Genomic DNA, 21,597 nt, shown 5'->3' on the forward strand with positions numbered 1-21,597 from the left:
CACAAAAAAAAAAAAAAAAAAAAAAAAAAAAAAAGAGATGAAAATGCGTGGAACAAGTCACCAAGGTTCACATTCCCTGTCATTTCTCCTTCAAGACTCAGGCAGAGCTGAGGCCCTGGTATTTGGGGAGCAGCTGCAGAGGTACACACAAGAACTCACATTTTACGTCTCAAGAGATTTAATCAGACATCCTTACCCACAGAGCAAATCCTTCTAAAGTCAAGTCACCGTGCTGCTCTCTTCTGCTTCCTTTTTCTTTCTTCTTCTCTTCTCTGTCTACCTGCTTCTGTTTCATCTCATTCTTTTTCCTGTTTGCCCCTCTATCTCGTGGTTGTCTAAGCTTTCTCTCTCAGAGTACAGAGTTGGCTTTCCCTGTAAGAATTTCCGTGGATTCACAAACGTTACAGAGATTCTCTTCGATGCCATCAGAACCGTCTCTAGAAGGCCCTGACGTGTAGTTCTGTGTTTTCATGGGAGAAGGGAGGACGCTGTGTGTACGTGCATTGACGACCACAGGTGCACAGGGATGGTACCTGCATACTCCTCACACGCATGTCTGTGTGTGTGCAAGCACACACTCGGCTTGTATCCGATTACGGGACTGGCTGAGGAAAACCACTCCCAAGAGAATTTCCCTGGCAACACGATCGCCAGGTTCAGTCACCCCAGGGGTGGTCGCTTTCTTCACGTCCTCTGCTGAGCTTCTGATTTCAGCCCATGAAATCTTACTCCAAATTCAGGGCCAGAGATTTAGCTCAGTGGTGCCGCCACCTCCCTTGAAAGCGCAAGGACCCGAGTTCATTCCCCGGTACCACCTCCATCCCCCGCAAAAAAAAAAAAAAAAGTGACATCCAGATTCAAGGATGATCAATTTACCTGCCAGGTGGATGACTGACTACAAAGGCCCTGGGCAGTGGTCGGTGTGACCCACCTTCTGCACGATGCCCGGTATGTGTCTGTCTACCCGTCAGTCAGGAACCAGCCCACAGTCCCTCTCCCTCATGGTGAACTCTGCCTAGGCCAGTCTAGGTAATGCCACCAACCTGTGGGAATTCCAACTCTTGTATACACTGCTTGGCTTTCTGACATCTTATTTTGGATCACATTTTTATTAGTAATGACTTGTAGGACGGTAAGCTTGTTGGTTCTCCCTAACTGCTGTCAACTCTTCCTAAGCAGTACTCGTTCTGTAATTTCCCACAGAACGTTCCAAAGCATTGTATACGACTGTTTGTTGACTGCTTGCTTGGCCTCCAACTGTGAGGAAAGAAATATTAAAGAAACTACTGTCTTAGCTTTATTTTTAAAACCCCGCTATAAGAATTCCCTCTTCATTTCCATTTGTACATAAACTTACCACTATTGGCTCTCCTGCTAACACACAGTGTCGTTGGTTTATTTGCTCAAAGTGATTTTGAACAAAAGCACTGACAGAGAAGGCCATTCTTTTTGTGGGTACATCGTACTTTTCTCTGACTTTGTTTCATAAATAAGGCTTTCTGTATCAATATGTTACTGATGTCTTTCCTGCCTTCTTCCTGTCCATTTTCCTCTATTCAGGAGTTACAAAAGCTTAAGGCAAATCTTGGAAGGATTCCACATGTGGTAGTAAAAAAAGAGTGGCGTACATTCTACAGGTATAAACAAAACAAAATGAAAAAATAAACCAAAAGAACTGAATGAAAGATCTCTTCTATTCCAAATTTCTCAGCAACTACTGAGGAATGTGCTCCCTGCTGGATGGAGTGCAGGGCATCTGCAGAAAAAGGCTGTAAAGATTAAGAGAGTCGGAAACTGGGGCCCCAGGAAGAAAATGTTTATGGGTTAATTTGGCCTGGAAATAGAGTTGTAAAGTGACTTCTCGGTGATTTGAATGCATAAAGGGTTATTTTAAGAATGGAACAGACTCACAGTAGGTATTCAATGACCAGTTATTGGTCACAAAGCTGGTAAGCAACACTTTGCCATCTCTAACAAGGACTGAAAGAAGGACATGCCCTTTTATTACAGCAGCTGGGCCTCCAGTTAGATATTAAAATGACCTTTTCCGCAATGAGGATCGTTAAAAAACCCAACTATATTTGAGGGAGATTGTGCAATACCTTTCAGAAACTCTCTAAAAACCAGCATAACTTTATTCTAGTTTGCAATTATTTTATTTGTGTTTTGGTCAGAGTGGACGAGAATGGCAAAATGACCTTTCCAAGCTCCTTTGAATTTCACGGTTTCAGAGATAGATATTAACAAGCTTGATGGCTTTACGCATTATAACCATCTCAGTCACTTATAATAACCAGTGTCTTCAAAAGACTCAAGAGAAGGGCTGTTTACTTGATTTGCCTTCCTTGTTTTACATGTCTCCCAGGTGAAAGACACATTACGGCCTCTTGCTTATAGAACTTTAACTCAATTCCCATGATATGAATTTAACATATATCAAATTGGAATTTATTTGCAGAACGCAAATAAGCTATAAAGAAGTCACAAAGGAGCATGGTGAGTACGTTCAAAGCATTCTGCTTTATCTCCTATTAGAGGGGCTGTAGAAGAAGGACCATTGCTTCCATTGCAGAAAAAAATGCAAACCAACATGAATTAGTATATGTAAGAGGCCTTGGACTGCTAGGGAATCCACATGATAAATATTCATAAAGTGCAGCCTGTAAGAGGCAAACCTACCCTCATATTTCCTTGCATGCTGAAATATGATGCAACAGAAGCTATTGTTAGAGTTTGTTTGTACTTACTATCATCAAGAAGCAGTATATTTTTCTCTTGATTTATCAGAAAATAGACATGGTCAACCATAGTAAGCCATTTCAGTTGTATTTTAACTCTTAGAATTTCATAATCAACATCTCTGTCTTTGCGATTTTTCATCTTTGAAAATCTTATGATTGCTATTGTAGTTGCTGTTTTATTATTGTAATTGATGACAACAGCAATCGAGTCTTAAATATATACCAAGCATTGTTTTGTTCACCTGGCATCATTCTAGTATTTCATACTTACTTCCCCCCTTTACTTTTTCAAACAACCTTATATAAATGTGCTTAGTGAGATGTGTAAGCTGAAGCAAGAACATTACCCGTCCTGCCCAGAGCCTTATGATTGTCAAGTGCCAAAGCCAGGAATTCATCCAAAGAAATCTGGGGCCAGAACAGCGCTTGTGTTCATCGCCTCTTTGGCTGTTTAACTGGTCTGCCTCATCAGGCTGCAGGATGACCTCTCTGTAGGAAGAGCGACTCGGGAATGAGCACTAACTTTGTCCATGGTTCTGTGCACCTGCAATCTCGGCTTTATTGTATGGACAAAGACAGAGGTTTAGTATGTTAGTGATTTTCCCCAGGCTTCACCACTAGACAAACAGCGAAATCAGGGTATGAACATGCGTCCACCTCAGCCCCCAACTGTTTTCCCTCTCACTGTGTCCCTTCTTCGCCTCTCTGCCCTGTGCACACCTGCACTCAGGTCAGCCCACCCCGCTGAAGGAAGTTATGAACCATCCTTGATGATAGCGCTGAGGCCCTGACACAGGTGATATGTGCTTCTCATTGGCTATGCTATTCACATCCCAAGACCCAATACCATTTCTCATCCCAACAAGTCCTCAACATTCCCCCACTGTAAAGATGGAGGGCATCCTATGGCAGCTCACTCCCTTACAACTCCAAACGTCTCTGTTCCTTCATATGTTTTTCTTTTCCTTTTCTCTGGTCCCTGAAGAGTCACCCCTCTTCAGTGTCAGGCACCCTCTGATCCAGTTCTTTGCTGCCTCCACAGGGACACGGCCTTATCTGTTATTCTCCTTTGTACCTGCATTTTCGAAAATTTCCTCCACACCTGAGCCTTGCCTTCTGCCTGCAGATCAGTCTAGTGGCTCTCAGTCCCTCTCTCCTCTCCTTCCCTCCACTTAACACTCCAACTTCTCCAAGATGTGGTCTTTTGTCCTTACCTCTGATGAGTTCTTAACTCTTTGTCTATAAGAACTGTAAGCATTTTTAAACCATTAAACACCTCCTGATCTCTTATTACCTTTTCCACAGTATCTCTAAACAGTTAGCACTTGTCACTGTTAAAATACAAAGCAAAGTAGAAGCAACACAGACTAGAAAATGCTTTAGGAAGTGTAAACATATCACACTGTAAAGGAAGTGTTTCCCTCCGATTACCACTTCTATAACGGATAGCCACAGGAAAATACTTTGTAAGTTCTGTCAGGAAAAAAATGTAAATGTTCATTTTTATTTTTTTATCTTAAGGCTTTATGGTATACTTCCTTTAATATATATTAGATCATTTCTTAGCAGAACATATGTGCGTACTTCATTCTGTATTATACACGACTAGTTCAAAGCAAAGGCTTTACAATAATTCATTTAACTGATTTGCCTTGTCTTATCATGTGATTCCCCTTACTCTTTAAAGTATGCTTTCCCCAAACCTACGTTCCCTCTTGAGGATCATTTACAACTGCACCAACAACAATGCTATTCGTCTGACGCCTTTTCTCTGTTCTGTAGCAATGGATAGTGGTAGCCAACCTTCCTTTTAGAAACACCAACCCTTCAACTTCTTTGTTTTTTGAGTCAGCATTTTGTTGTTTAGTTCAAGGTAGGCTTGAACTTGCTGTGTTGCCTTGGCTGGCCTCAAACTCACAATCTTCCTGCTTCCACCTCCTGAGTGCTAAGATTAAGGCATGTATGTTCTGCTGCTTCTCCAAACTGACTCTCTGACTCACTCTTTACTGGCTGTCAGTATCTCTCCTTAATTCTCCTAGTTCTAAATATAGGCCTAAGTTCAATTCTTGCCTCTTTTCCCTTCTTCTAGTCTCCTCTAATTGGATAATCACTCACTTCCGACAGTGCCAGCTCCTCCCTGGCCCCTGCCCAGGCTCAGATTAACTCTCCCATCTCATCTCGTCTCTGAAGATCTGTTCCTGTATTTCCTTTCTGCTTGTTGGACAAAATCACCAGCACCGTGTGCTAACCTCTCAAATCCATCATGTTATTTCTAGATTTCCCGTTCTTATTTCCTCAAATCTTTTCTACTCCTCAACCCTCTTTTTCTGGTAATGATGCCACCAGTGACCAGCACTGAGATCAAGCAATTATGCTTGATTTTGTCCCGCTTGTCTCCCTACCCAAAGCACTCATATGCCTCACTGATTGTTCATCCAGTGCCTGTTACATCTCAATTTCAATCAAAGACACCCCACTGATGCCCACATTGCAGTCTCTTCTGCCCAGTTCCCATACTCCAAGGCTTTGATCCCTGCGAACCATTTATATATGAATGTAAAAGAATTCTTGTTCTGATACGGCCACTCTGCTATCTTCCAAAGATTAACTACTATGTACTGAGTCCATTCCCAACATCTTTACTGCTCAAGACATTTCCTGCTATAGCCCACCTTATTTCTCAACTCCTTTTACCCATTTCTTATCTTTATGGACCCTCGTCTCTGGACAAATCTGTAGCCTTTTATTTCCTGCAGATTTTTCATTCATATGGAAAGCCTCTCTCCTCTGATATCTGCCTTAATGTTAAAGATTCTTCCAACATAGCCAATCAAAGGCATCATATTTTATAAAATACCCTGATAGTACATATTTGAATATGTTTTAGTCCTCCTCTTAGTAAAGTTGCCAGATTTAGCAAGTAAAAATATAGGAAACACACTTATATCTAAATTCCCAGCTCAGTATTAGCATAAGTATTTCTTAGGCAATACCATTATTTGAGATATATTTTCACTGAAAATTGATTAATTCAGTATTTACCTGAAGTTCAAGTTCAACTAAAGGTCCTTCATGGTACCTGGCAACTTCAAAGGAAGCACATTTTCTCCCATCAGGTAGGGAGATGAGTTGAAAGAATAGAGTTAGAGCAGAATTTGAACTGTAGCCTTTGAGAAAATTACTTCACTTTATTAAATTTTTCTCTTCTGAACAGTGAAGATATGAACTCTTTATATAAACTGTGATTTTTCAATGAGTCAGAGAGCTGGGGCTTGTGAATTCCCGTTTGTAGCAAGTGCCTGGTTTATTTGGATGCCAAAGAAAACACTTCCAAGGTGTCTCATGAGCAAAATTCCATTACATCCATTAAGGGCTGAGTCACATCAGCCATTGAAAATGGTATGAAGAAAAAGGCATCCACTTGTGATGAGCTAACAATTATGTAACCAAAAAAAAAAAACTGAAAACGGTAAGAAAATTAGAAATGTTGCACATATATATATGCATTGAACTGATTCAGAAGAGAAAACGATTCAGAGGGACAAAGCAAATCATGCAATTTGTGAGAAGCACTGTACTCATGTAATTGAAAATAACTACCAGGAGATGAGGGAAAATGATAGACATCACAAAGGAGACGTATTTTAGGGGTGGCTAGAAGATTAGCATAGGTGCCACTAGCTTAGTGTTGAGTCTACCAGGGCCTGGAAGTCTGTTGAGAATTTAAGGAGTGGCCACAGACAGTGAAAGACCTGAATGGCCTCTTCAAGTCTGCACAGCCTGAGAGACCACGTTCAGGTATCACGTGTGGACGTCACATCCTCTGAGCAGTTCCTTTCCCGGTGGAGATCAGGAAGGACGGGCATCGATACCATGCCGCTCTCTGTAAAGCCCTGCACTTTGGGAAAAGCTGCAGGGTGGAATTGTCTTCAGTGCAGAAGAGAGCATGCGTGTTTTGCAGACACTAGGGAGACATTCCGACCATTCTTTGGCAAAAATGATTTCAAGCTCCATCCACTTTGAGCTTTATCCTAGTGCCTGGTACAGATGATTGTTCAAAATTGTTATCTACTTCCTCTTTTCTCCAATCACCTGTCAGCTATATTGTATTAAAATGGCAAGGACAATATACATTTATTATTTTTCTTTCACATTGCACTGACTTGTGATAATTTGTATAGGGCAAGCATACAATAAACATCTATGGCATAATGAATAAAATCAACTACATGTGAGGTGTGACGAAAATATATAGAGAATGTTTAAATTAAAAAAATCATTACAGAAACAGATACTGTTGCCTCTCATCCCTCTCAAGATGATTTCCCTCCCTTTAGGCTCCTTTCTCCCATTGCTCTGCCACTTTCTGAAGCACTTCCGGCAGTCCGCTGTCGTGAGTACCTTTACAAGTTGTCATGAAAAATTGGCGGATGTCATGGCCAAGGGCCATCTGAAGGGAAGACAGGCTTTTATTTATTTTATTTTATGTATTTTTTGTTTTTTTTGAGACAGCGTCTCACTATGTAGTTGAGACTGACCTGGAACTCACTATATCCCAGGCTTGCTGTCGTGAGTACCTTTACAAGTTGTCATGAAAAATTGGCGGATGTCATGGCCAAGGGCCATCTGAAGGGAAGACAGGCTTTTATTTATTTTATTTTATGTATTTTTTGTTTTTTTTGAGACAGCGTCTCACTATGTAGTTGAGACTGACCTGGAACTCACTATGTATCCCAGGCTGGTCTCAAACTCATAGCGATCCTCCTGCCTCAGCCTCCCACCTGCTGGGATTACAGGCGAGCGCCACCACACCCGGCCTGAGACAGGCTTTTAAAACATTACAGTGTGTTCTCATCTAATTATTGGCCAGATCTGGCACTGTGTGGCATCCCACTCTTTCCCAGGTCACAATGGCCATGAAAGGTAAACATTTTAAATTAATTCAGGACACTGAGGTGGACATGATAGCAAACCAAAGATATTCATGAAACAAGGCCTGCAGAAATTCTTTGGACAGTGGCAAGACCAATGGGGTGTGTTTACAGAGAGGGAGTGTGTTTCGAGGATGATTATTAGCACGACATCTTTAACACATTATTAAAAATCTAAATGTTCAGTTCATATCAGTCGGCAAAATTTTTGCTTTATCATTTTAACATTAAAAGGTCCGGTAAGGAGTTAAGAAGAAGAATTATAAGCATCACAAGTATTCACTGACATCTGTAGTCTGGGCCCTGTGAATACAGTAGGTAAAATGATGAATAAGACTCTACAGTGAATGCCAGACGCCAGCTATTACCGGGCGCCAGGTCAGTATGAAGGTAGTGAAAGCACAGAACGGAAATAGGGAAATAGTTTGATCCTGAGAAAAGTACAGGAGTAACGAACTTAGACTTGGGGGCAGGGGACGGAGGGCCAATGTGACACGGAACTGAAGACTGAAGAAAGAATCAATGACCAGATTAAGGGGTGGGGGGGACTTTAGACAGAAATGAAAGAACGGGTAAGGCAAAGGCACAGTGCCCGAGGGGTCTCTGGAGAACTGAGAAGCTGCTTAACTGAAGAGAAAGCCGTAACAATGCCCAGAAAGGAAAACATGTAGTGGTTACGCTGATCAAGACAAGCCCATACTATTCAGAGAAAGCTGGATCCAAGTCATACACAAAGCACTCTGGACTTCGTGCTAAGAACAGGGGTGAGCCCCTGAAGAGACAACAGGGTGCTGTGATTAGTTATGTTTTAGAAAGATCGGATAAATTAATGCGGGTCAAGACTGGATACAGGGAGACGGATGTAGGAATTCTGGTTAGGATAAGGGCCTGAAGTTTTAAACTTCTCCTTTGTAAGCACTTTTCATTTGGATTTTCTCTTACTGTCATGGAGTTGCTTTTCTTTTTCCTCCACAGTGACTTTTGTTCTTCTCTGTCTCCAAGTGCTACGGCTCTGCATGGCTCACTCGTTGGATGTTATTCGCTCTCATCATCCAGTGATCTCATCTGATATAATAGTGTTAAATATCATCCGACAATCTCCAAATTTATGTCACTGGCCAGCCCAGTCCTCTGCCCTCCAGACCCATATATTCAACTGCCTACTCAATCTACCTAGAAATTTGATAGGTATCTTAAACTGAACTCTCGATTCTGCCTCCAGATTTGCTACACAAGCTTTCCCCATTTCAGTGATGGAACTGCTATCCTGTCCTTCCTGTTGCAGAGGTAGATGTTTGAATCATCTGTAACTTTTTTCTTTGTTTCATACTCAACACCCAGTCTACCAGAAAATCCTTTTGAGTCTTCACAGTATCAGACATTTTTTACAATTGTTACTGTTACTATTTGGCCCCAGCTACAGCCATCTTTAATCTAGACTCTCCTAGTAGCCTGGAGATTGTACCAGATTACTCTCAGAATAGACTACTGTAACAGATCCTTCACTTCCGCCTTGGTTTTCTATAGGTTTACACTTGCCACAGTAGTTAAGAGTTTTTCTTTGAAAATATTAGATCCTGTCATTCTGAATGAAGACCTCCAAATCTTCCCTCTTTTCGCAGAGAAAAATGCCAAAGTCCCTAGCATGGCCTAGGACACCCTCTGGAGTTGATCCACCCTTCGCCCGACTTCCCTGACCTTTGCTTTTACCGTTCCTCTCCTCCTCACCGGTTCCAGACTTTGCGCAAGCTCCCATACATGACCTTCGCATCCTGCTGTTTCCTTTGTCTTGAATGCTTGTTCCCCAGATGCCCAGAAGTTCGTGTCCTTCCCTCGCTCTTTTCAAGTGTAATTGCATTGCGCACCATCTCTGAATGTCTTACACCAGTGAGCAACCCTCCTTCCAGCCTTCTCTCAGTCTCTGTCCCTACTGCATCTCCCTTCGCTGTGCTTTAGACCATCTCCACCACACTCAGCGATGTGCATTTGCTGCCTTGTTTCTCTACCCCACTTCCCCTCACTGAAACCATGAGCTTTATGAAAGTAGAAACTGCATATGTTGTGCTGAGGGCTCATTCCCCATCCCCTGGAAGATCTTTGAATGAACACAGGAAGGGATTTCAGTGCAGTGCAAGTGGGGAGAAGCAGATGCACTTGAGATCTCTTTTGGTAGAACCATCAGATCGTGATGATTTATTAGGTACTGAGCAGAAGGGAGGTGAAGAAAACGGGAGTCGGGGAGGCTATCAAGTTTCTCACCCAAACCAACCGAGCTGATGGTAAACCATTCACTGAAATAGAGATGAGAAGAAGAATAGATTAGAGACCGGGGTAGAGTAGGATAAATTCAATTGTGAAGTTCAAATCAAGGTTATGGGGACATATTTAACTGGAGATGCCCTCGAGATAGCGGCTTCTGAAGCTGTTGGACTCATGCTGACTATCCATCTCTGTTAGGTACAGAACAACTACGTGGGGAGGGGATGAGGACAGAATGCATGGAGCCCAGTCGGTTGTTAAAGGAAAGCTAGAGCCTGTTACTTCACCCCTCAGGAGAACGTGCCCAGCCAGCCACTCCTCAGGCGCTCCCGGCCTTTCAGGAAACCACATTCTCCGAGCTGCCAAGAGTCTCATTGTCTGAACGGGACCATTTCTCAGTCTGACTCTTTGGGTGTGTGTTTGCCATTCACAACTTACTATATTTTATCGCACCTTCTGACATTGTTACACAACATTTATTGAAAGCACATTTGATGGTAATGAAGTTTCTATTAACTATGATTAAATCTCATAAAGCACCTGAAGATAATTTAAGATGTGCAGAAGCAGAAAATGAAACATTCGGTTTAGTACATTAGGAAACGTAATTGATTAAATTATCTCATTTACAATAAGTGCTTTCATGAGCTATGCAGAGCACACATTTCCCCCAGTTTGTCATTATGATTTGCCAACAGATATCTTAAGACTTCACCTTTTTTTTTTTTGCACCTCCCTACAACTCAGAGCTGGGTCTTCTGCTCAGCCTGCTGCTGGAAGACTGTGTTTAACACTCTGAGTGATGTTTCCCATCCACCAGGCCTGGCACAGGATCATGTGTGTGGCTATATATAGGAACAGGTTGTTTCTCAATTATGTTCATAATTGACTTTGATTTTGCATCAGTGATGATTCATGCAGTCTTAAACTAAGACCCACTTTGACAGAACAACTGCGGCCTGAATTTGTATATTGCACTCCTAACCATGCAGCTTTCAGAACCCCAACTGGATTCCTCTGGGAGCCTTTTGCAATCACATTGATTCTGTTGAGGTTTTATTTTTAGGGAAATCACAAATTAAAACTGTTTAAGCGATTCCGTTGCAGTATCCAGCAATTAAGCATGGTGCTCAGGAGCGAGAACTCCAAGTAAAAACTAATTCAGGAGTCCCTAAGGACCAGAAATAGCTTCTGTGGGGTTTATGGCTGCAAGTACAGATGTAACCAAATTAGAATGGCACAGGATTCACAAACTAAGCGTGAAATTAATTTTAAAAAGACACACATGCATCTCTAAGTAACCCTCACACTGGTCACCAAATGGCCACCCGTGATCTCGCTTTCGCTGTACACCAGAAGCAGCTGACGGCGTGCACATGTGACCAAGCGGAGGCGAGTGTCCCCTCACGCCCCCCTCCAGGAACGCAGGCGAGGCCGGACGTTCAGTGACTGATTTCGTTCTTCTTTGCTCCGCATGTGCGCATACACACACAGGTTCCCCCAGCCTCCATCTTACTAAGAATTCATAATCACTCATGCAGTCAGTTCCTTAGGGACCAAAGACTCCTTTATGAGCAGCTGACAGGAGAGAAAGAGGAAAGTTCGTTTTTGTTGTTTAACAAAATCCTCAGACTCAACAACTGACGGCATCAATGTGTTGCCAGCCTGTCTGATGGCACAGAAGGAAGGGTGAGCAGGATGGGTTTTCTGGATATTTCTCACATGTCTCCTGCTCAAGACACCCATTTCTGTCTCTCCTCACATGATCTCAATTCTTTCGAAGAAGTTAGCTAAGAAATACTATTAAGGCTCCCAAGCTCTTTGAATTTCAGTGCCCTTGGTTTTAAAAGATCAAAAGTTATCCATATTATCCCAAAATGAGAGAAATTGGGCAGGAACATCTTTCATAAACTTTACAAACCAAACCAGTTGAGGAGCTGAGTCTGCTGGCTGAAGAGCTGTGCTGCTGATGCCTTCTCTCCCGAGGCACCTTTTTCTGAGTGTCTATTAACTGTGCAAATTGACAGGTAGATTCGGAGCGACAACCCCACTGGGGATTCTAGTCCATTTGCTCTGTTCTGGGGTATGGCATGTTTAACAGAAACCACCTCCCAAGACTTGGATCCATGGGGTCACTGATCCACTTTTTTTCTCCAGTACTAGGAATTGAACCCAGGCCTTTGAACCTAGCCACTTCCATACATAAGGGTTATGCTAAATTGCCAAGTTGCCCAACCTGGGTTTGAACTAGTGGTCTGCCTGCTTCAGCCTCTCAGGGTGCTAGGATTACACACCATTATGCCTGGCTTCCGATCTTTTTTTGAAGGATACTTTTCTGAGATAGTGGTTTTCATTCTAAGCACACTAGACTCACTTGGGCAACTTTGACAACTAGGGATTCCTGGGTTCTAGTACCCCTCACTGTAAATTGTGATTTCACTGATAGAGTTTGGGAATTGGGATTTTGAAAAAGGCCTCCAGGTGATTCTAAAGTAATCACAGCCGAGAACTTCAGGGTCGCATGTCAAGCTGCTACTCATTTAAGTCATGTTCCTTTCTCCAAATGTCCTGGATGCAAAAGTGGAAAGAATGCCAAAGCCTCTTCAGTAAAGTGAGCCTGCGTCCAGGGAGAGCAAGCCAGCGCCAAGTCAGCGCTGAGCTCGTGATTATCTCACTGTGGTGCTCTGGCTCCTGATCTACCCAGTTGCCATGGAGGTCGAGGCAAGTAGGATTCTGAGTTTGCTTCAACAGCTCTGCTTTCTCCTCTGACTCCTGCTGTCCTTTCTCCATGGAGGCCCTCGGGCCAGCCTTTGCCCAAAGCCTGCTCTCAGGAATGTATGTGCTGACAAATATTTATTAATTTGAACGCTATAAATTTCTCTGGAAATAAGAATCCAAGATGACATTTGCAGAGCAGTGGATGTGGAGGCAGAAAGAATCAAGCAGAGAGATTTACTTTTGCTCTCAGGGAGGGGAGAGGTGTGCATATTTCTTTTTGATATAAACCTGATAGGTGACTCTGAACTGAGTAGGACACCCCCAAAGCACTGGCTCTTTCAGAGGGACTTAAATTCTTCCTGGTTCCTAAACAAATACAACAGTAAGGCAGCAAATATGAGAATAAATTATATTCACAAGAGGAAAAATAACTTACTTTGGGGTTTTATTTCATGAAGAGGTTTTTTATCTAAAAGAAAGAGAGAAAAAGAAAGTTGCATTTAATAAATTTACATGGAGCAGATATATTTCCTATATCACTTTAGATCTACCTCTATAAATGTTACATTTTCTATGTTTTTGCAGATAATACGGATTCTGCTGTCCATTTTTCTTTTTCATTCTAGCATTTTATTTGCCTCTTTTGAAAGGTTTTTCTATGATTATTATTTTTTTAATTTTACTTTTCCCTCAGATTTCCTAGCATTTTTCTCTGTGGCCTGTGCTAGATTCTTTTCAGCATAAGAATGGTGAGCTTGCTCCCCATTCCTTTTCTATATACAGCAAGAGTCTTGCTCAGGTAAGAGATGTAATTTCACTACATATGATGACAGAAAGGGAGAGCAGTAGATGATATTCAAAGCGACCCTGTGCTGGTTTGCGGTCATCGTGGTGGACGTGGGGTCCAAAGACCATCTCTTGACACATTCTCTGGGGCTCTGGGTTCAACACTGTGGACACATTGGGGTTGTGTTGTTAAGAGATGACTTTGTCTCATGTCTTCGTTGTTTGTTAAAAATGTGTACCATCTGTTCCGGGAGAGAATCAGTTGTTTTACAACCACAGTATTTAGCAGTCTGCCGGATGAGGTGCAGGAAGAGAAGACACCGGGTAGGATTCGAAGCCAGAGCTCGGCACGGTCCTTTCTGTCATTTCTCCCCATGCCCTCCATCCTCTCTGCTGTCCCATCTCCCAGCACCAGATCCAATCCTGTGTACCGATTCCACAGAGATACAGTTCTGTGGCTGACTTGGTTTTATACCACGGTAGCTCTCTTCCCTAGTCCCCACACCCTGGTCCTATCTCTGCTTATCCAGAAGCCACCAGTCTGCAGAAACCACTACCGATCGGGCGCCGCACCGACACTTCAGAGGATCACATGGCCTTTGTCCCTACTCTCGGCCCTCCGGAGCCTAGCTGCGACACTGGAGGACTGCAAGACCTGCTTCTGTCACTGGTTGCACAGCTTCAGAGGGTGCTGCAAGGTCCCCTCCGCAGACTGCTTCTCTGTGTGCCTGAATGTGAGCTACCCAGAGTGAGACTGTCATTTCGAATTATGCTTTTAACTGAATCAAGTCTGCCACAGTACCCGTTTGAGAATTTCACAAATACTATCCAACTGACTGCACTGAAACCCTCTCAGGCAGATCGATACGTTCACAGTTCATCGTGGGATTTTTTGTACCCTAACCTATGCCTACATTTAATGCTGATTTGCTCAGAAAAGCCCTCATGGTATAAAAATACACTGTGCTTCAAATGCAGTGGTTGTGTGTTTTGCCACCTAGTTGGCTCTGGAAGTAGCTTTTCCAAGTTGGGCCTAAATCACACATTAGCAAATGAGTCAAACTTTTTTTTTTTTTTTTAAGAGAAAAATGGAAAGGGAAAGTGAGATGCTGAAGGGTAATATTTGGCAAATTTTAAGCATGAAAAACATCCCGTTAAAAACAATAATTTGTTTATGTATGATTGTGTCAGATTTTCACAGAGTCAGGTCTGCAAACACGATGCTGGCATTTGCCTTACTGCACAGATTCGGCACCACTAGATTTCCCCAGAGCAGGTGGCTCCTGAGAAGTCCAGATGCAGATGCGCTCAAGAATTAGAATGAAATGACTGGTGGGTTTAACCTAACTTCAGTCTTTGCCTGTTGCATGGCATCTGAAAGCACTGGGCAGGGGTGCAGCGGTGCTGGCAGGGCAAGGCTGAGATGTTGGAGGGAGGCTTTGCTCCCATCAGGGGAGGAGGCATGCAGAGCATCTGTCTGGATCTCTGGCTGAGCCTAACAATATCTTCTTCCTTCTGAACCACAGTAAGGTAGGTTATGCCAGGTCACAAAATAAAACTGAACTGAAAACAGGTGAGATATATACTGACTGGAAAACACCCCACCAATATAGCCTGGCCCAAAACTCATACTGAAAACACCCCACATGGGGTGGTAGCTTTATGCCGGGTCCGTTTCTAAGAGTGGAAACGGAACAGTGCTTAAGTGCCCTGTCCAAGGCCCATACAGGCACACTGGAGAGGCCACTGCCCCCAGCATGTGCTTTTGTGCCGTGGTCATTGTCACTGTGCAGCTAGTGCCAACTCGGCCTTAGTAGATTGAAATGTTGAATTCCTTACATCCTTCCTGTGTGACTCCTGTGTTCGCTACAGTAAAGTGGAAATGGTGACAGATGCAAGGCCATGTTGTATAAGGCTAATATGTTTGTCTGCAGTAAGTGCAGTGGTAGCACATGACTGCAGTAGCTGCTAATAGCCATGGTGACTGCTATGAGCATCATTTGGTCAGAGAGAAAAACGCCTGCTTGTGCTAATGCTCAGATAAGTTAGAATCCCACATCCACAATTCTACTGCATTTTGAGAATACTTAAATGAAACTTACACTAGTGTTTAGATCTTATCTCTGCTCTTATGAGACCCACACGAAGCAAAACTGTAGTTTCCTCAGAGGTAAAAAGGGCAAAAATCAGAGTGCTCACCATTACACAATGGAACCCAAGTGTCAGGGCAGAAATGAGAAGGCTGCTAGGCTCCCCTGCTTTCACCTGTTCTCAATGTGCAGGACAGAAGCCAGACATGCCCCCAGACTTCTTCTACATCATTCCCTAAAGCAGAGTGAAAAAAGGGGGTGTTGCTGTTCCCTAAGAGTCTTCCTGCTAAAATCCAGAGTGTCTTACGCATCTGGCAGCATCCTCTTATGGGCAGAGTTGGCTGCCTCTGGGGCCCAAAAGAGCTTTGGTCCCCTGGTCTTAGCATCAAATCTGGATTTTGCTGTCCAGTATCTTTGTGTGATAAGGTAACCTTGAGAGCAAGCTGCAACGCAGAGCATTTTCCCAACCAGATGTGTCTGATCTCACATCCGTTCACTGTGAGTGTGAGGGAGGACCACATGCGGACCCTTCTAAAGCTGGGAGAACTGCCCACTCTACAGTCAGTGTTTGGTCATTGTGTTTGAGCAGTCATTTTCTCACAAGGCTCAGGGCCTTGCAACTGCTTGGCCTTGGTCAAGCAATTCCTCTCTGCCTTAATTTTACCTCTTTTCAAAGGCCATATTCAAATGACCCCTTAGTAAATTAATCCATTACAGTTGTGGTTCTTAAGGTGGGTGGCGCAAAAGAATCACCTGGGGAGCTTTTAAAATAAATGCCCTTGACTGGGCTCTGCTCCAGGAGATCCTGATTAATTGGGTTTCACGCTTTTGTGATTATTGCCGCTTCCTGGCAGCATATTTGGGACTCTGTGCGGTCCTCCATAGTCTCTGCCCCCTTAAGGAGCCTCGTGAGTGTCTGTGGTTCACAGATAGGCCTGGGAAGGTCCCTTTTGTATCTTGTAGGCACAGAAAGGTTGCAATTTGGAACTAGTGGCAGCTGAGCTGTGGTTCTATTTCACATACTGAGAGGTAGATTCAAGGTAAAGGAAAATTGATGGGTAATTATAAATCAGTTGCACAGTCTGTGTAACTGCAAGTCAGATTTTAAAGTGCTTTTTAATTTTTTTAAATTGTCATATTTTCTTTTAAATCATTATTTATAGAACTTCTAAGCAGCTACTCCCTCCAAAATAAAAAGTATACACAAGCACAGAAGAAATTTAAAAAACTCAAAATGTAGTAAACCCCTATTGTTAATGTTTTATGATACACACATGTCTAGGTTTTTCCCTAATAATTTTATATACATACATATATGTATGATTAAATATACATGTGTGTGCTGATACAAATATTAACACAAACTACATGAAACTGCCAGATATTTATCATTTTTAACAACACAAACCTGTAATTATTTTTTATCTATTGTTCCTTAGCCTGTTGTTACTGCAATGCAAATACTGTTCTGTGTCAGCCTGTGTGCGCGAATGTGTGTGTGTGTGTGTGTGTGTGTGAGAGAGAATATGCATGGGAAGGAGGGAGTGTGTGCAAAAGAGGGAGAACGTCATCTACCTTTCATTTTTGGTGGTGATTCATTCTTTTCTAATTTTCTTCAACTTTTTTGGTTTCCTTTTTCTATATCAACGCCCCTAAATCATTTCCATGGTATCCATTGTTCTTAGGAGCTATTTAAAACTGTATCCCTGCAACCCACCTACGTCCTGCCTCTTTTTTCTGGGGTACAAATGTGAACAGCTGAGCGCCTCCCACCTCCTGGGACCTCCAAGAGCAGCAAGAGAGGGCACTGCAGACCGATTGGCTCCATCTCTAACCCACAGAGTGACAGGGACCACTCTTCAAAACCTTGCTGGTTGTGATTATCTGAACACCATTCAGATGTGTTGATACTACAGTTTGTACTGTTTTTAGCATCAGTCACAGGGCTACTGAACATCCACTGAGACAGCAATGCTATTCCCAGGCAGCAATTCAAATATGTCCATATAGTCAATGGAAATCATTATTTTATTTCATCAGACCCATCATTTACTTTCTTCTCATTTCCAATGATGACTTTTATTATTTCCTTTATAGATCATATTTTTGAAAGCTTTTCACCTCCTGAAAGTATTGCACAGTCCATATTCTCTGAGCACTTAAATTGTTAAGAATAATGCATCTTTTTTTCCCTATTCTCATTTCCTTATTTGATGCAATAATCCTCCAGCATTGGCATTCAAGATCCTCCCATGACTCCACACTGTCTACAAGTTATGGCCAACTAATCCGCCTTACATTAACTGCTTCCACTATACCACATCTGACCTTCTTTTCAGAGCACCTCAGCACAAAGCCACACGCTTGTGATAAATCTATTAACTCTGAGGACTCATCTCAAAGCTACTGACCATGTCATGGCCTGTCCCCTAGGATGCCCTTTTCCCTTCATATAAATGTCGCTCGCCCAGGCATGGATCATTTTTGACTCTCCCATGAAATCTTTGGGGATTACACCATTTGTATGGATACCTCCCCTCTCTGGACAGTTTTTCTTACTTACAATTACTAAAACATGAGGAGTAAAACTTCCAAAGTTCAGTTCTCATGTACATGTCCGCTTGATATATTTTTATACCTTTGAAGCACTATGGGTCCCTAACATGTGAGTCACATTTAAATTATTAATTCATGTGATACTATGAACACAGAATCACAGCAACAAAAAGAGAGAGAAAAATGAAATTAAAAGGTAATTGCTGATAGGTAGAAAAGAGGTTTGAGATTATTGATCATTGGTGTGTTTCATTTATTCAGACTGGAAGAGATCAGTTAAATTCTTACTGCCTAACTCCCACCCAGTAACCGTAAGGTTCTCAGCCTGTGCAGACATCAGGATCTATACGATATGATCTTAACATGTCTTGGGAGGATAAGAGTAGAGGCTATCAGAGGTCCTTTCTGGGGTTGTCCCCGTGGTTATGTCTGTTAGAGGAATCACTGGTTTTCCCAGAGAAGTCAGGCATAATGCTGAAATTCTAGCACCAAAGAACAAAGAAGTTCACCTAGATAAAAATGCACACACATTAGCAAAGAAGAAGCAATTCTAGTGACTACTTCTCCCTAAGAATGGTTCACATTCCTGTCATGCTAATTAGGTAAAGTCAGAAGGGTGTCACAACAAATGGCTCACAGATGTCATTTTGATGGTAGTGACCTTCCAGAAACATCCATGAGCCAAACCACAGATCAGTGTGTGTTTAGAAGATACAGTCTTCCTCTTTTTTCTGTCAAATTTTAAGTTTCAAACAAGTATCTTTAACTATTTTCACAAGTTATATTTGTACATTTTCTTTTTACAGTAAATTATTTAAAATTCTAGACTTCATTTCATATCAACATGTTTTTAATTTTGACTTGATTGACACAGTTGTACATATTTGGTAAAAGATGTTTTAATATATATATAAGATTTATTTGTGGTGAAAACATTCAAAATTCTCACATCTAGCTCTTTTGAAATATATACATACTATAGTATAATTAACTACAGCGAGCCTACTGTGCAAAATAATACCAGAAATGATTTCTCTTTTTAATTGTAGCATTGTACCTGTTGACCAAAATCTCCTCATGTCGCTGCTTACTATTTATGCTAAGCACTACTTTTTTTTGGTACCGGGGATCGAACTCGGGTCCTTGCGCTTGTGAGGCAGGCGGTGGAACCACTGAGCTAAATCCCTGGCCCCTTAAGCACTACTTTTGTACACGACCTGCACAAAAGCAGACTATTCAGCCATAAAAAGGATGAAATTCTGTTATTTGCCACAATGTAGACGGATCTGCTATTTGTTATATTCAGCAAAGTAAGCCAAAGAAATATGAGTACTGTACCATCTCACTCATTTGTGGATCCATTCCTCTCCATTCTGTGTTAGTGACAGATACACAGAGTAAAACATGTTAATGAGCTACTGGCTGCTCACAGTTTTAAACCTAGGTCTGTAGAATTTTCTCAGAACCTGTCCTCAAACTGGTAAAGTGCAATGTTTTGAACTCTGTTCAAAGTGATGATACACATTATATGTTTTATCTATCCTACTATTTTTTTGCTTTGATTCCCTAGCTTTCATCTGTACTAGAAATACATGCATATTCAAAACTGAACAAAAGTATTCAGAGTACAAAATTCAAACTTAGGAGAAACACTTATTAGTATCATGGTGATCATTTAAGGCATAAGTTATATAGTCAATATATGTTTTAATTATTTTAAAATATTATTCAGTTTAGCATTATTTACAATAATGAAGATATGGTAACAACCTAAATGCCCCTTCATAGGGTGAATGAGTTAAATAAATGTGTGTATGTGCATACATTTGATGAAATATTACCCAGCTTTTAAAAAGAAGGAAAAGTCTGACTTTATAACAGAACATAAGAACCTGAAGGAACGTGCTAAATGAAATAAGACAGATCCAGAAAGACAAATATTCTATAATCTCACCAATGGGTAGAATCTAAAAATGCAAAAGTCATAGAAACTGTGCAGAACGGTGTGACGCTGGAGGCGGGCTTAGGGTAGGCTGTGCAAGGAGAGCTCAGTAGTCTGAACCAAGCACGTGTAGCCCTTCTGGAGATCTAATGTATAACAGTTTGACCATAGTTAATAGAACGTGGTAGAGTAAACATTTACTCTGTCTACACAGTCAAAACCTGGAAAGATATGTGAGGGCATAGCTGCTAATTATTTCACAAGTACAAAAATAGCAAGTTGTCAAGTTGTACAACTTAAATATGTACAGTTTTTAGCTCTTACGTATTTCTCAGTAATGTTGGGAAAAGGAATCCCCGCTAAGTGCCTGCCTTGACATGTAGTTAAGGTGGCTTCTTGCTGTATCAAGGGTTGTCTTGTATTTGCTAGACAAAGAGAGGTCTGGTATAGAAGCGATTGAGCGGGGTGGGGCAAGGGTGGTTATCACTGACTCTTCACCAGTTGGTAAGGATGTATTTACCATGTGCATGTATGGGCCATCTAAACTTTTACCAAAAATCAGTCTGTCTGCCTATTTCTCCTGCACCCATTACCGGGGCAGTAAATGCAATATGGTTGGTACTCTGTAAATTTTTGTTGAATGAATCGGTAAAAATTTTATAGTTTTTATTTTATTTCTATAACAAGTTGTACAAAGGTAGTGTTTATAACTTTCCTCTTTTCCTTCATTGGATTCTTTATGAATCACCTTCATTGTGACTTCTCAATGAAGACTTTGTAGGGAAATGCTAGAGCAGCACATTTGATAAGTCAATATTTAAGTGAGGCCATTGAACTCTTTCATTATGGTAGGGTATATTGGCCAGCTTCCCTGATGCCAGGACAAAATACTGGACATACACAATTTAAAGGAGCAGAGGTTTAATTTGGCTCAAGGTTTTTTTTTGGATTCAGTCCATGGCCTTGTGGCTCTACATAAAACAGCATAATGGAAGGGTATAGTGAAAGAAAGGTGCTCACCTCGTGGAGTCAGGAAGCAGAGAGAGATACTTGCTAAAGCACCCTCCCAGTGACACACATCTTCTAACCAGGCCCCACCTCCTAGCAGCTCATTTAGCCATAAATGTATCAGTGGAGTAAGGCATGGACGAATATAGCACCCCTATGATCCTATCACTTTCCAAAAGCCACACCTCTGAACACGTGAGGCTTTTGGGGGGCTATTATAGATTTAAACAATTTGCTTCATATAATAAAGGTAGCCCTTACTCTATGTAACTTACCACATCAATGATTTTAGGGGTGCATGGATCAGAATAAATTCAAAACTGCTTAAAACAATCTTAAAACAATGACATTTTTATAGTGTATATGATACTTTCATTTTGTGCCTGTATATACAGGTTAATACGACATTGAACATACACAATTACAATGACTTCAAGTTTTTAAGGTGCGATGAACCTCAGAGATTGCGATGCTCATATTCCTCGTTTTAAAAGACACAAAGTTCGGTATTGTGAGACTTGTCCTGGATCCACACAAAACATCTGAACTCAGACCTAGAACTTGTG

General features: G+C 41.8%; 1 protein-coding gene across 1 annotated transcript in view; it reads right to left on the bottom strand.

The window, feature by feature from the left end:
• Unc5d (unc-5 netrin receptor D) overlaps positions 1-21,597 on the bottom strand; it is a 222,611-nt gene that overhangs the window by 74,653 nt on the left and 126,361 nt on the right. The window contains exon 8 of the mRNA XM_033765579.1: positions 13,086-13,118. Within this exon, the coding sequence (XP_033621470.1) occupies positions 13,086-13,118 (33 nt within the window). The remainder of the gene's footprint in view (positions 1-13,085; positions 13,119-21,597) is intronic.

This window comes from Fukomys damarensis, unplaced genomic scaffold (assembly GCF_012274545.1).
Source record: "Fukomys damarensis isolate Sample0158 unplaced genomic scaffold, DMR_v1.0_HiC HiC_scaffold_18, whole genome shotgun sequence".
NCBI lineage: Eukaryota > Metazoa > Chordata > Mammalia > Rodentia > Bathyergidae > Fukomys > Fukomys damarensis.